At 37.8% G+C, this 17,011-nt stretch overlaps 1 protein-coding gene across 1 annotated transcript in view; it reads left to right on the forward strand.

The window, feature by feature from the left end:
• Positions 1-17,011, forward strand: part of ROS1 (ROS proto-oncogene 1, receptor tyrosine kinase) — a 474,496-nt gene that overhangs the window by 382,068 nt on the left and 75,417 nt on the right. The window contains exons 40-42 of the mRNA XM_053712162.1: positions 12,445-12,509; positions 13,307-13,439; positions 14,741-14,838. Of these exons, the coding sequence (XP_053568137.1) occupies positions 12,445-12,509; positions 13,307-13,439; positions 14,741-14,838 (296 nt within the window). The remainder of the gene's footprint in view (positions 1-12,444; positions 12,510-13,306; positions 13,440-14,740; positions 14,839-17,011) is intronic.

The following is a 17,011-nucleotide window of genomic DNA, read 5'->3' on the forward strand; positions in this document are numbered from 1 at the left end:
AACAAGGCAAAAGATGCACCATCAATAGCTACCAGCTGACCTATTAGATGGGTTAATTTACTCGTCTGCTGCCTCCTGGACATCCCCCTAGAGTGAAACCCCCAAAATCCTATAGGGTGGGCTGAACATGTACCTGACTCTGCTGACTTTCTGTCCAGAGTACTGCTGGTAGTGCTGCTCCTAGTAGGTGGTGTTGCTGGCTGTGGTAAGGGAATTGTTGCACTGTTGCTGCTGGCACCACCTTCCCTCAATAACAAAGCCTTGTGGTGCATGCAGAGATATTGGTTCATATCAGAGCTGGTGAGATGACCCAACATTCTCTAGCAGCTAACTTCATTGCCACACATTTGGCACTTAGTAAAGGAGCCATCTCCAATGTTAACAAAGTGGTCCCACACCTTTGAGTGACATGACACAGTTGCTGCTTCTGCTTGCCCTTTTACCACTGTTGAGATCTTCTTGCCAGTTGTGGGGCACCACTAATTCTTTCTGCCCTCCCTGAAACACTTTTACCTTTCCTAGTGGTTGTAGTGGCACTGGTGGTATGGATTCTAGTACTGACAGATATTGCTCTTCTAGTGAAACTGGCAACATGGGTAGTGGGTGAGGCTGTTGTAGGAAATGGCTGCTCTACAACAGGGGATTATGATGGAGATGGAGAAGGAGCAGGGCCATCTCAAGATATTGTGAGTATGGGTCAGAGAATTAAATGACGCTCCCCAGTACAGGGAGTGCAGAATTATTAGGCAAATGAGTATTTTGACCACATCATCCTCTTTATGCATGTTGTCTTACTCCAAGCTGTATAGGCTCGAAAGCCTACTACCAATTAAGCATATTAGGTGATGTGCATCTCTGTAATGAGAAGGGGTGTGGTCTAATGACATCAACACCCTATATCAGGTGTGCATAATTATTAGGCAACTTCCTTTTCTTTGGCAAAATGGGTCAAAAGAAGGACTTGACAGGCTCAGAAAAGTCAAAAATAGTGAGATATCTTGCAGAGGGATGCAGCACTCTTAAAATTGTAAAGCTTCTGAAGCGTGATCATCGAACAATCAAGCGTTTCATTCAAAATAGTCAACAGGGTCGAAAGAAGCGTGTGGAAAAACCAAGGCGCAAAATAACTGCCCATGAACTGAGAAAAGTCAAGCGTGCAGCTGCCAAGATGCCACTTGCCACCAGTTTGGCCATATTTCAGAGCTGCAACATCACTGGAGTGCCCAAAAGCACAAGGTGTGCAATACTCAGAGACATGGCCAAGGTAAGAAAGGCTGAAAGACGACCACCACTGAACAAGACACACAAGCTGAAACGTCAAGACTGGGCCAAGAAATATCTCAAGACTGATTTTTCTAAGGTGTTATGGACTGATGAAATGAGAGTGAGTCTTGATGGGCCAGATGGATGGGCCCCGTGGCTGGATTGGTAAAGGGCAGAGAGCTCCAGTCCGACTCAGACGCCAGCAAGGTGGAGGTGGAGTACTGGTTTGGGCTGGTATCATCAAAGATGAGCTTGTGGGGCCTTTTCGGGTTGAGAATGGAGTCAAGCTCAACTCCCAGTCCTACTGCCAGTTTCTGGAAGACACCTTCTTCAAGCAGTGGTACAGGAAGAAGTCTGCATCCTTCAAGAAAAACATGATTTTCATGCAGGACAATGCTCCATCACACGCGTCCAAGTACTCCACAGCGTGGCTGGCAAGAAAGGGTATAAAAGAAGAAAATCTAATGACATGGCCTCCTTGTTCACCTGATCTGAACCCCATTGAGAACCTGTGGAGGGAAAACAGCACACCTCTCTGAACAGTGTCTGGGAGGCTGTGGTTGCTGCTGCACGCAATGTTGATGGTGATCAAAACACTGACAGAATCCATGGATGGCAGGCTTTTGAGTGTCCTTGCAAAGAAAGGTGGCTATATTGGTCACTGATTTGTTTTTGTTTTGTTTTTGAATGTCAGAAATGTATATTTGTGAATGTTGAGATGTTATATTGGTTTCACTGGTAAAAATAAATAATTGAAATGGGTATATATTTGTTTTTTGTTAAGTTGCCTAATAATTATGCACAGTAATAGTCACCTGCACACACAGATATCCCCCTAAAATAGCTATAACTAAAAATAAACTAAAAACTACTTCCAAAACTATTCAGCTTTGATAGTAATGAGTTTTTTGTGTTCATTGAGAACATGGTTGTTGTTCAATAATAAAATTAATCCTCAAAAATACAACTTGCCTAATAATTCTGCACTCCCTGTAGTGACATTTCTGATTAGCATATCATTATATTAGCCTGGCCGCTGACCTTACTAAGCCTACCTACCTGCAACCAATGTCTATGCACAATTGCGCAATAAGTGGGCAGGAAGTTAGGGAAGAGATGAACTTGTCGCACCTTGAATGTCATCCCCTGACCGATTATATGTCTTTGTGCATTATGAGGTTATGCTGCTGGGAGCCTGCAACTTCCCCCATGGAGACAGAGAACAGGAGTGGTCTGTGTCTGACAGTGACTGACTCAGTCACTGAAGTGCTGCCCCTTGTCAAGTGCTGCCTAGGTCAATTGGACCCACTTGGTCCCATGGTTAAGCCGGCCTTAAGTGGGAGAGGCTACAGGAGGAGCCTGTTGGCTTAAAAGCAGGGAGAAAGTTCTGATGCTACCTGTCACACATGGACTCTGGGGTGGAATCTCTTCCTCCTCAGGCTTCTTAATTAAGTTTCTTCTGGTCTAGAGTAAAGGGCTATAGCAGACATTCTAGGAGTCACAGTAATATCCTCCCTTTTTCCTGACTGCTTGGCACAATGAGGTCATCTACATCTTGTGCAGTGTGCCCTGCTGCTGCTGCGGTTGCTTAGAGACAGCCTTTCAGATTGTGATAAACCCACCCGACTACTGCTATAAAACATGGAGGGAGTGTGGCAGAACTGGCAGTGGTAGAGCTGATGGTGGAACTGGGGCAAACACTGGTGCAGGTTGTTGTGGGAGTAGACTGTCTAAAAATGTTATGTGTACACAGAGGCTTCTTGGCAACCTCAGACCCCTTCCCAATTCTACTACTAGGCTTGGAGCCAAACCATGTCAATTCAACGCCTTTACCTTCAGTTTCCCTTGCTGTCAGCTTTTGTTTTCTGGGTGGCCTTAGACGACTCTTACTCTTACTGATGCTGCTGCTGCTAATAATCATGATAGTGGTGGGCCCTGTATATCTCCTACTTCTGGTGTACATGGGATTGCACGCTACAGCAGATGCTGAAGTTGATGCTGCTGCCACAGCTGCCACTGTTCCTTTAGCTGTTTGAGCTGGAGAAGCAGACAATGGCTTCGAAAATGATACTTTACTCCATGAAACAAAGGTAACAGTGCTTTTCCCACTTCTGCTCATTATAAAAGTAGAAGCAGACACTGGCAGTGATGGTGATGATAGCAGTGGAACACTTTTGACTGACTAACAATTTTACAACAGAATAATATAATTATATATTATTAGCTACAAGGTTTATTTTGGTTGGTGACCCACTGCAATAACAAATAGATGAGGGTACAATATAGCCATTCACAGAGAAATTATTATAATTAATTATTGTTTTGCACCCAAATGAAAAGGTATGCTATGTAACTACTATGGTGCCATATAGAGCCTGTAGCAAACTTCCATGTACCCACTGCAAAAAACATATGGTTTCAATTAGATGAGTGGTATAGCATACTACAATATTTGAAATACTGATAGTATACTATTAACAGTATAGGAAACAGATATACACTGTGTGCAATATAGCCAGCCACTGAGAAATTATTATTATTAATTATTGTTATATATTTTACACCCAAATGAAAGGGTATGCTACGTAACTACTATACTGCTGTAGAGAGCCTATAGCAAAACTGCCAGAAAATATTGTTTAAATTATATGAAGGTTGCTAGTAATATTTTATATAATATCACTAATAACAAATACATATATATATATATATACATATATATATGTTTATAATTTATATATACTGTTGACCATCCTCTTTTGCTCCATACCCTCCAATCCTTCAGCATCAGCGACACAGCAATCCTCTCTTGGTTCTCTTCCTATCTGTATGCCAAAGATACCCAAATCTACCACTCTGCACCAGAACTTTCTCCTTCCTTGCTAACGTGTATCACTAACTGTCCCTCTCATATCTCATCTTGGAGTTCCTCTCACTACCTCAATCTAAATCTCTTTAAAACTGAGCTCCTTATTTTCCACTCTTCTTCAAAAATCTCCACCCCCCATGTTTTCTTAACTGTTGATAACTCCATCATTACCCCAACCTCACATGCCCAATGTCTTGTGGTCACACTTGACTCAGATCTTTCTTTCACTCCTCACATTTATTTCTTGGCTAAAGCCTGCCGGTTCCACCTTAAAAACATTACTAAAATTAGACATTTCCTTACACAAGACACAACTAAGATTTTAGTCCACTCTCTCATCCTTTCCTGCCTCGACTACTGCAACTCCATCCTCTCTGGCTTTCTCTTGCCTCCAGGATTAAACACAAAATTCTCACTCAAAGCTCTCAACTGCATTGCTCCCCTTTACATCTCAGACCTATATCCAGATACTCTCCCTCCCGTCCCCTTCGCTCATGATCTACTACTCTTCTCCTCTCTTGTACCTCCTCATATTCCCATTTACAAGATTTCTCCAGACTGGTTCCCATCTTATGGATATCTCTGCCGCACTCCACAAGACTCTCCCCTAGTTTTAAAAGCTTCAAGTGCTCCCTGAAGACTCTACTACACTACACTAACCTTCCTATCTCCACTGCTATCCTCTTAAACCCCATAGCATGTATGCCTATGAGCCCAGCTGTTTGTAGTTCACCTCCATAAGAGCCGACTACAACAGGGCAACTCTTGGCAGGACCCTCTACCCATTCGATCCCTGTAATAGTTTTTTTTATATATACCACCTATGTAGATAGCACTGCGGGACCTGTTGGCACTCTACAAATACCTGATAATAATAATAATAAAAAATATATATATATAATTGTATATATATATATATATAAATATATATATATATATATATATATATATATATATATATATATAAAGAAAGATAGATAGATATATAGATAGATAGATAGATAGATAGATATAGATAACAGCAAAAGGCTAACACTCTTTGGTGTTTTAATCAAAATTATTTTTGGTGATAAAACACCCCTTCCTCTTGAAACATAGTAGGGAACCAACAACATAATGGAAACTATAATTAATACACACTCTGTATCAATCATAATAGACTCATAAACACAGTCATCATCATCCAAAATAAACATTATCGTCAAGAGGACACATAATTAAATTCATTAAGTAACTAATCCTAGCGAGAAAAACTCAATTTATGCTTACCTGATAAATGTATTTCTTTCTGGATATGGTGAGTCCACGGCTTGAGGAATTACTGTTGGGAATATCACTCCTGGCCAGCAGGAGGAGGCAAACAGCACCACAGTTAAATTGCTAAGTATCACTCCCTTACCCACAACCCCTAGTCATTTGACCAAAGGGAATGGAGAAAAAGGAGTAACACAAGATGTAGAGGTGCCTGAGGTTATAGTCAAAATAACAACTGTCTTAAAATAAAAGGTGGGGCCGTGGACTCACCATATCCGGAAATAAATACATTTATCTGGTAAGCATCAATTTTGTTTTTCTTTCCTAAGCTATGGTGAGTCATTGGCTTGAGTAATTACTGTTGGGAACCAATACCCAACCTATAGGACACAGATAATTAGGGAGGGACAAGACAGGCAGTCCTAAACAGAAGGCACCACCGCTTAAAGAACCTTTCTTGGAAAAAGTATGTAGAGAAGATCAAGTGAAGCGATTAATCAGGTAGCTTTTAAGGTGACTTTTAGCTGTATTGTAGAGATTACTCTCCCACCCTCTGATCCCTACCTAATGTATCCCAAACAGCGATCTTCCATCCCTCACCCCCACTGGTCACCACCATCTTAGGTACTGGCAGACAGTCTGCCACTATGAAGTTTTAAGGTAATTTTTTTTAATTATTTTTTTTTAAATGTTTTATTTTCTGCAGTGTAGGATCCCCCCTTACCCTACAACCTCCCTGATCCCTTCCAAACAACTATCTAATCCTCCTCCTAACTAGTGTCCACCATGTTAAGTACACAGTTTTTATATATTTTAATGTCATTTTTTTAAATTTAAAAAATATAACATTTTCTGTGGTGCGGCAGCCCCTCCTAATTCCTCCTCACCTCCCCCTCCAAGTGATCATTTAGTTGGGCCCCCTCCCTCCAATAACATATTTTCTGTAGTGAAGTGGATCCCTCCCTCCCACTCAGTGGTGGCTGGTGAACTTTGAAGTTGGTGGTGCACTAGACCACACCCCATGAAATAAAGCCCCACCCCTCAGATAGATGGCTTCGCCCAATAATATATATATATATATATACACACACACAGGAATGATTTTTTTTAACTAGTAACTAACCCACCACGCTGTGCTCAGGAACTTCCTAAACACCAATATGCTTTATATACTGTGCTGACTCACGATATATAAAGCATATCTGTGTTTATTTAGGAAGTTTCTGAGCTCCCACACTCAAGGCTGAATTCAGCGTCAGAAGGCAAACATATTTTGGACCTAATGGATGCATGGTTCCATTCTTATTTCTGTTGCCAGAAGAAAACAGTCGTATGATAGGGTAAGCCTGTATAGGACATAGAATATAACTCAGCTCTTAGATGAAGTAAAGCTCTGCTGTATCCTGCAAATGTACGTCCATTTGCACCCACGTGATCCTACAATACTTGTGTTTCTATTCCACATATATCTCCTATATATATCTCATATATATATAGATCTATATATATCTATATATATATATATATATATATATACCTGTATATATCTCATATATATATATATATATATATATATATACCTGTATATATCTCATATATATATATATATATATATATATATATATATATATGCACTTGAGCAGCAACATATGATTCAGTTTTGGCCAGTTGAAGATTAGCACGTGAAGCTTAGTAAGGTCAGTGAGTCACAGTAACAGTCTAAAAAACAAAAAGTAAAATCTCACCAGTCACTGCACCCTGACTCGCTCCAGCAAAAAACAGCCCGGTCTGCTTGCCCCTGGACACAGCCCTTGTCACAATGAAAGCACTCGGTATAGTGGGCGGTGCTAAACTACGTGAGTGAATAGCACTTTTTCATAACTGTCTCCTAGGTATGCAATATGCAATGCTCTGTTGTTTTTTTGGACAAGCTGTTTCACTTCAGACAGCGCACCCTACAGTTCCCAATGTGCACCTCCCAGTCCCATACACACAGTTCTCAGTGTGCGAGTGTCACGTGACAGCTGGCTCTCACTCGCACACTGAAAGTTGTGCAATTAGCAAGGCTATGGACTGGGTTGTGGGCGGCGCTACAGGCACTGCAGACAGAAAGGGGAAAGTGCTTTTCCCTATACTTCTATCTATCGCACATGCGATGCTGTGCGATAGATAGCAGTTAACATGAATTTTTTTTTTTAAGACAAAACTGCAGTGGAGGTGTGGAGCCTGGAATCCCTGGATGAATTATTATTATTATTATTAAATAAATAAATAAATAAATAATTCTTTTTATTAAGCCAAAAAGATTTATTTATTTAATTTGTTAATTTTTTTTTTCTTATTTCTTTTGGGTTTTTTTTGGGGGGGGTTCACTGGGGGTTCACGTGCGGCTGTGCACATATCGAGGAGCCTCCACTGCTCCCACCATTAAACAGTGTGTAGTGGTCCCGCCCACTCCCGCCTCCCTCCTGACCCTCCCACACCACCAATGGTTGACACCACTGCAACCCGATACAGAGAAGGGCACAGAGTGTCTCTCAATGCATCAGTAATCTCCTGCACTTGTGATGCATGCAGAAATATTGCGATCTCGCTGTCAGCGAGATTGCGTCAGAAGGAGCCCAGGACATCAGTGCCTTAAGGGCTAAATGAATAGCACCGTACCCAGTGCTCTGTTTAACTGTTATGCTCGACTAAAAAGTTGAAAAAACCCTATCAAAAATACATTTAACAGTACAGTTACAATCATAACACTGTCTGATAAAAATGATTTAAAACAAATGTTGTTTTAAAAAGTTATAAGGGTTTAAACATATGAGGTCTCAGGTGTTAGAAAAGAAAAGGACTGAAAAGGGATTTAACATAGAGATACATACATATACATGTCTAAAATGTGTGTACATATGTATTTATGTTTTTATATGTGTATATATGTATTTACAGACATAAATACACATATAAACACATACAACATATGTATACATATATATATATATATATATATATATATATATATATATATAGATACATATATAAGTGCATTGGAGCCCTTGGCAGTCAAGTAGCTGAAAATATGTAAAATCATATTCATGCCATATTCATATGTAATTAAGTGTATTTTTATATATATATATATACAGGGAGTGCAGAATTATTAGGCAAATGAGTATTTTGACCACATCATCCTCTTTATGCATGTTGTCTTACTCCAAGCTGTATAGGCTCGAAAGCCTACTACCAATTAAGCATATTAGGTGATGTGCATCTCTGTAATGAGAAGGGGTGTGGTCTAATGACATCAACACCCTATATCAGGTGTGCATAATTATTAGGCAACTTCCTTTCTTTGGCAAAATGGGTCAAAAGAAGGACTTGACAGGCTCAGAAAAGTCAAAAATAGTGAGATATCTTGCAGAGGGATGCAGCACTCTTAAAATTGCAAAGCTTCTGAAGCGTGATCATCGAACAATCAAGCGTTTCATTCAAAATAGTCAACAGGGTCGCAAGAAGCGTGTGGAAAAACCAAGGCGCAAAATAACTGCCCATGAACTGAGAAAAGTCAAGCGTGCAGCTGCCAAGATGCCACTTGCCACCAGTTTGGCCATATTTCAGAGCTGCAACATCACTGGAGTGCCCAAAAGCACAAGGTGTGCAATACTCAGAGACATGGCCAAGGTAAGAAAGGCTGAAAGACGACCACCACTGAACAAGACACACAAGCTGAAACGTCAAGACTGGGCCAAGAAATATCTCAAGACCGATTTTTCTAAGGTTTTATGGACTGATGAAATGAGAGTGAGTCTTGATGGGCCAGATGGATGGGCCCGTGGCTGGATTGGTAAAGGGCAGAGAGCTCCAGTCCGACTCAGACGCCAGCAAGGTGGAGATGGAGTACTGGTTTGGGCTGGTATCATCAAAGATGAGCTTGTGGGGCCTTTTCGGTTGAGGATGAAGTCAAGCTCAACTCCCAGTCCTACTGCCAGTTTCTGGAAGACACCTTCTTCAAGCAGTGGTACAGGAAGAAGTCTGCATCCTTCAAGAAAAACATGATTTTCATGCAGGACAATGCTCCATCACACGCGTCCAAGTACTCCACAGCGTGGCTGGCAAGACAGGGTATAAAAGAAGAAAATCTAATGACATGGCCTCCTTGTTCACCTGATCTGAACCCCATTGAGAACCTGTGGTGTATCATCAAATGTGAGATTTACAAGGAGGGAAAACAGTACACCTTTCTGAACAGTGTCTGGGAGGCTGTGGTTGCTGCTGCACGCAATGTTGATGGTGAACAGATCAAAACACTGACAGAATCCATGGATGGCAGGCTTTTGAGTGTCCTTGCAAAGAAAGGTGGCTATATTGGTCACTGATTTGTTTTTGTTTTGTTTTTGAATGTCAGAAATGTATATTTGTGAATGTTGAGATGTTATATTGGTTTCACTGGTAAAAATAAATAATTGAAATGGGTATATATTTGTTTTTTGTTAAGTTGCCTAATAATTATGCACAGTAATAGTCACCTGCACACACAGATATCCCCCTAAAATAGCTAAAACTAAAAACAAACTAAAAACTACTTCCAAAAATATTCAGCTTTGATATTAATGAGTTTTTTGGGTTCATTGAGAACATGGTTGTTGTTCAATAATAAAATTAATCCTCAAAAATACAACTTGCCTAATAATTCTGCACTCCCTGTATATATATATATATATATATTTATTTAAGAATACATGAATAAATAGAATATATTCTGCTATGTGAAGAACATTGGAATGTAAAATATAAATATTTCATGTCAGGTTAGCGCACTTGAGAAAATGAGTTCTGGTTTGTGTGCAAATAAGGCTGTTAGTTTTTTTTTCAATTTTCGCGCTCCATGGAAGTCTAAGGGGGAATACTATAACACGGTCATGATATTCAAACTCCAGTTTTTTGCACATGCCGGGTTAGTGCTCATGTGAATACTTTTTACTTTAAACTTGTAATATGCCTGCTACCCGCTAAGTGCAAAAATCCTCCGTCTAGCAAAGGTAACGTGCGAGGGGGAGCACAAAGTACTGCTCCACTCATAATCTAGCCCTTAATTGGTAAAGCCACCTTGCTTCTACCTGTAGCAATTTTCAATTGCGATCTCCCTACCATCTAACAGGGGGTACATAATTAATTAGTGTAAAGCGTAAGTCACTGACATTATATTTAATCTTAAGGAAGTGCCTATCTACTGGCAGTTTGCTCTTATGAGAGATGAGGGCTGAACAAATGGCAAATCTATGATAATTCATTCGAGTGCATTCATCATCTGAGGTCTTTCCTACATGAAATTTGCTGCAACTGTAGCTGAGAAGATACCCCACATATTTAATGGTACAGGTAAGGAAATGTCTGATGACAAACTTCTTATTCCTATAAAGATGACTAAACATGGAACCTGGAGTCATTTAGTTGCTGGTTGTGCATCCCACGCATCTGAAAGACTCTATTTTCTAACTATGGAGCCAAGATTATTTCCTATAGCAATGTATAGGGTCTGGTAACATGAGCATATCCCTGAAACTGTTATTTATCTGACTAATTATTATTTATCATGACTAATACATCATTCACACATCATGAGTGTAGGTGTTAACTGGGGATGCGACCTCTGGTGTTAGACAGAAACAAGGCAGTAATAAGATCTGTGCTTGGTTTAGTTTATGACTTCTTCAGGTTTGCTTAGTGTAACCATACTAATTGAAATGTTTTATATATATAGTAGTTAATAATCATGACATTATTAAATAGTAGAGCTATAGATCTATGTATTAGACACCATTGTGCTATTTGTTATTTGCGACAATCAGCAGTGTTTCTTTCTATGCTATGTGTCCTTTTGACAACAATGTTTATTTTGGATGATGTCTGTGTATGAGTTTATTAGGATTAGTTTCCATTATGCCGTTGGTGCCCTACTATGCACATGTATAATAAATTGATATAATTCACTTTATTATATTTATATAGTTTATGTATGTTGATTGATGAAGAAAAAAGAAGAGGGCGTCTCATAGTGTATTTCATACATATGAATGTATAGGCATACGAATGATATTAGGCTCACCAGATAATATTGCACCGTACTATGACTGATGTTTAAGAGCAGGCTAGCACTTTCCAGCAGCTAGTACACTGATAGTGGATCCCAAAGCTTCAACCCGAAAGAGAATTCGGCCATCTCCTATTGCTATACCAGCAGGGAGAGGGTTGATCAGGGTTGATCAGCACAATTTTGCAAAAAAAAACAAAGCTGAACCAGGTCAGTGTATGAAACAACTTCTCAAGGATAAAATATAAAAACAATGCTTTATTTTTCTCTTGCAATGCGTTTCTCTACCGTTAAACAGGTCGTTTCTTGGGTAGTAAGCGGGGGGAAAAAACGGATTAATGAATATAAATGTGGGAATATTGTTATAAACACAGTGGTTACCTGGACAACCACTTGGCGGTTTTTCTAATTAGGGGGAGGAGCTTGTATGGTAAAAATTGATTTTCAATTAACTGCTCTATTGTATAAGAAAATTGAGTTTTATTCCCGAAATGTTACACTGCAATAAATACGTTTAATTAAAAGACTAGAGAGTGCAAGCTGTTTGCTGTTTATTATATTATATATGTATATATTAAATAATATATATTTTCTAACTGGAGAAAATAAAATGCAGTAATGTGCACTCACTGCCCGTTCCAGCAATACCCACACTGCAATATCAATGTGCAGCCAGTGTGATGCACTCACTGCAAGAAAAAAACTGAATCTGCACACACAGGGTTTAAATTAAAACTTTTTCCCCCAACATAGGTAGGAGGCCTACTAGTTACAGATATGCCCCTACTGCAATATATATTAAGCTACAACTCTTTAACGCTAGAAAAGAAAACTATACTACTACTGGTTATGCTGTCAAATGGATGAATGGGCCGTATAATGACAACTTGTAGCAGTAGGGTAACAGCTTTATGTGTTATGGCAAATGGTATTTCATGGTAACAACAGCTTATGTTGTTTCTTTTTAAAATAGACACTGAAGAAAGATGCAACAGACCATGAAAAAGCTGAGTTTCTGAAGGAAGCATTCCTCATGAGGTATATTTGATCAATTGGTTTCACTGCTAAAATGTTACTGCAGTTTACTAGCCAAAGCAGATTATCTTTTACAAGTATACGTATGTGTATTTGACTATGCATTTATATATATATATATATATATATATATATATATATATATATATATATATTTATATGTGTGTGTATTCATATGTATGTATTTGTGCGGTGTTTTAAAAGTATATTTCAATAGAAATTGAAGTAATTGAGGAACTCCACTATTTGACCTTCCGCTTAGTGCCCCTTCAGTTTAGAGCAACTTTGGCGCACAATAGCACTAATATTTTTTTTGCTCCTCTTGTAATATAGCCCTTGGTCATTCCACTAGCTATGGAATGAGAATTTGAGACTATTGTATGAAAGATGTAACTTTACTTTCTTTGAATTTTTTTTTGCAATTTGCTTTAGGCTATTGTGATTATTAGTTATACTATTACTTTAAATACAACCTTTAATATAACACAACTGTATCATATGTGTGTAGCATTTTAAATAAGACATTTATGTGTTATTTCACCTCTTCCAAAAACAAATTACAGTATGAAATTACCTGAAAACATTTCCTGCACAGTTTTTTTTAAGGTTTTACATGCAGAATGTTCTTATTAGCATACATTAATTTAAGATACATTTAGATTAATAGTTAACATTAGTAGTTATTCAGATTTGTGTATTTTTTCTCATTATTTCTGTAAAAGGATTTAGCCTATAGTGATCTGATGAATTTAATTAATCATATTTCTGTTGAATTACCTTGATATCATTGTTTTCTTCAGCCAGTTTAACCATCCAAACATCTTAAAGCTTTTGGGAGTCTGTCTACTGAATGATCCACAGTACATTATTCTTGAACTAATGGCTGGGGGAGATTTACTTTCATACTTGCGAGGAGCTCGAGCAAATACTTCTGTAAGTATCTATGTTTCATAATATTTAAACAATGTAATTGCATTTTTAACCCATAAAAAAAAAAAAAAAAAGCTTTTGAAAGCTGACATTATCTGCAAGGATAATACAACTTTTAATGTTACCAGTTTAATATTAAAACACAAAAAATCCCCCTTTAGACAGCTCCAGACTTGTATAGTGCATATATCCAACAGCATTAATCCTTAGAATATACAGAGCGGTATTGTGAAAACTCACCAGCACCAGTTGATTCAAAAGGATGTTTAAGCAGCCTAATCAGCCTCCGGATCGTTCACCACTCTGTGGGTCCCCGATATTTTTATCCCTATGAATATACAGGATAAACTTAGATAATAAATATTTGAACCTTTAGGTACATTATTATAACCAAATATGTATATAATTAAAATTGTCATAGTGGTAATTAATAATATGAGGTAACTAATACCCCTTACCCCTCTATGGATTTACAAAATTACATGGTTATCATTATGGTGTTATTTAATCCGCTCATATATAGGCTTTAAAATAATCATAGGCTGTTCCCATTTTCTTTATAAGATATCTATTATTTAATGGTTAAGGTTGAATATGCTATCAGAGATATATATATATGTTTAGCCTGAGTGGACAATAAATTGTTGATACTTGTTCTTTGTAATTTCCCCTAATGACTAGCCACTTATAGTCTGTCTTTATTCCCACATAGTGTTGACATAGGTCTGTCCCTTTAACAATTAGCACCTGGAGCCCTTACACCTGATGACAAGGGTGTGTTTAAATAGTCAATGTTAGTGTGGAGCAAATTATGTCCATGAATAAGGCGAATATCTGCTGAAACGCGTAGGACGATTCCTGTATCTGTTCCAGGTGTTGGGACATTTTTTCTGTGTGTTTTACCTTTTTTTTATAAGTTTTTTTGCACGGTTTTCCTTTAATAAATTTTGATTGATTATACGCCTGGGAGGTTTGCTGGATTTCTTTTGTGCTATCAGTTTAATATTACCATGCTGTTTGTTCTATTACTACCTCCATATAGAATACATTTGAAAAAAATATATTTATATAAGATAATTGATTAAAAAAGCAGGAAGATATGTTACCGGACCCATTATAAACAGAGTGGTGAGTTAAGTGTACAGTTTAAGAGCACTGAAGTCTTAATGGAAAACAAACCTGCCACTCATAACCATAATTAATCATCTTCACTGGCTTTCAGAAATAAATATTCAGAAATGTTTAAAAGTAATATTGAAAAAAAAAAGATTGACCTTAGTCTATTAAAATATTTGTTTTTGTAGCTACAGAGTCCTCTGCTATCAACCTTGGATCTTTTAGACATTTCAGAGAACATTTCCAGAGGTTGTGCATATCTTGAGAAAATGCATTTTGTTCACAGGTACAGTATGTTTTACTTTATCTTGTTTATCTTTCTCCTTTTCCTATATTAATATTTAAACCTTGAAAACCATGGTCACTGTTGGCTTTGGCTGGGTTGATGTGGTTTAAAATATAATCTCTACAAAGATATAGAGACCCCTGACGTTGCACTTCAAGGTTACTGTCATTCACCTGTTTTAACAGATAAGTGGTGACATTGAGATAGTGTTAGATCTATGGTTAGGAATGGGGCTATTATTAGATATTTTTAAGAATGTTATATTCGTGACAGCAATGACTGCTGGGACATTGATGCTCAAGCAGCATTTCCATTGTCACGCAATGTTAATGGGAACATAGTGGCCACAGTGAAATTCTGACTTGCCAATTTGAACATACTGTATTAAAGGACCAGTAAATACAGTAGATTTGCATCTCGGTGGGTGGATGGATGGAGAGACAGATATATAGATGATAGATAGAGTTGAAAATAGCAGTAGAGAAAATAAATATAAAATAAACCTCAGGGGGAGCATGAAAGCAAATTGCTCATTATACATAGCCTACCTTTTACTGAATATGTATTAATCCAGTAGGTATATTATTCTCTGATTCAATCATATCCCCTAAAGCTTGTATAACTGCACTGATCCCTTCTGCATCCTTAGTCCTCCCTTTAAAGGGACAGTCAAGTCCAAAAAAAACTTTCATGATTTAAATAGGGAATATAATTTTAAACAACTTTCCAATTTACTTTTAGCACCAATTTTGCTTTGTCCTCTTGGTATTCTTAGTTGAAAATTAAAACTAGGAGGTTCATATTCTACTTTTTTGAAGACTGCCTCTAATCTGAGTGCATTTTGACCACTAGGGGGCATTAGTTCCTGTGTTTCATATAGATAACATTGAGCTCATTCACGTTAAGTTACCCTGAAATGAACACTGATTGGCTAAAATGCAAGTCTGTCAAAAGAACTAAAATAAGGGGGCAGTTTGCAGAAGCATAGATACAAGGTAATTACAGAGGTAAAAGTGTATTTCTGTAACAGTGTTGGTTATGCAAAACTGGGGAATGGATAATAAAGGGATTATCTTTCTTTTTAAACAACAAAAATTCTGGTGTTGACTGTCCCTTTACGTTTTCAGCTCATTAATTATTAGTTAGAGCAGCTTTTTTCTTCCAACTACATTTACTGATATGCTGCTGGATCTCTCCTCAGAATGATTCCCTTGATGTATCTCTTTATTTGCAGTAGTCCATTCTACAATTAACCCCTTAAAGGGACAATGAAGTCCAAAAAAATCTTTCATGTTTCAAATAGGGCATGAAATTTTAAACAACTTTCTAATTTACTTTTATCACCAATTTTGTTTTGTTCTCTTGGTATTCTTAGTTGAAAGCAAAACCTAGGAGGTTCATATGCTTATTTCTTAGACCTTGAAGGCCGCCTCTAATCTAAATGCATTTTGAGTTTTTCACCACTAGAGGGCATTAGTTCACGTGTTTCATATAGATAACATCGAGCTCATCCACGTGAATTTACCATGGAGACAGCTCTGATTGGCTAAAATGCAAGTCTGTCAAAAGAACTAAAATAAGGGGGCAGTCTGCTGAGGCTTAGATACAAGGTAATTACAGAGGTAAAACCTGTATAATTATAACTGTGTTGGACAGAAGCATGTGGAAAGTATTTTTGCAAAATCTTTTTCCAACAACTGACTGGTTGACAATTTCATCCTATAGAAAATATAGACAATCACAGTTTTTCATGAGCTAAGAGAATTTAGGTACATGTTTCATCAGGTTGATTTAATTTTCCTATTCAGGAGCAGGTTAATATAATTAGTTTTATTATAAACTTCTCCTAAAAATAATTATTTAATTAATAAATCTAAATTAAAGGTGAAATATATACAGGTGGCCCTCGATTTACGCCGGTTCCATTTGCGCCATTTCAGAATAACAACCTTTTTTTTCAGTCATGTGACTGCTATTGAAAAGCATTGAGAAGCATAGCATTGATTAAAATAGCCAGTAGGTGGAGCTGTCCGCTTGTGTTGCAGCAAAGATATGCAAAGCCAAGCACAAAAACAGGCTGGAATTAATTAGTTTAGCTAGACATGAGCTATCAAGCAGTTTTCATAGGAACAAGATCTTCCTGTCTATAAATCAGTCCAGATTGGAATAGAAC

This window comes from Bombina bombina, chromosome 4, assembly GCF_027579735.1.
Source record: "Bombina bombina isolate aBomBom1 chromosome 4, aBomBom1.pri, whole genome shotgun sequence".
NCBI classification, from domain to species: Eukaryota; Metazoa; Chordata; class Amphibia; order Anura; family Bombinatoridae; genus Bombina; species Bombina bombina.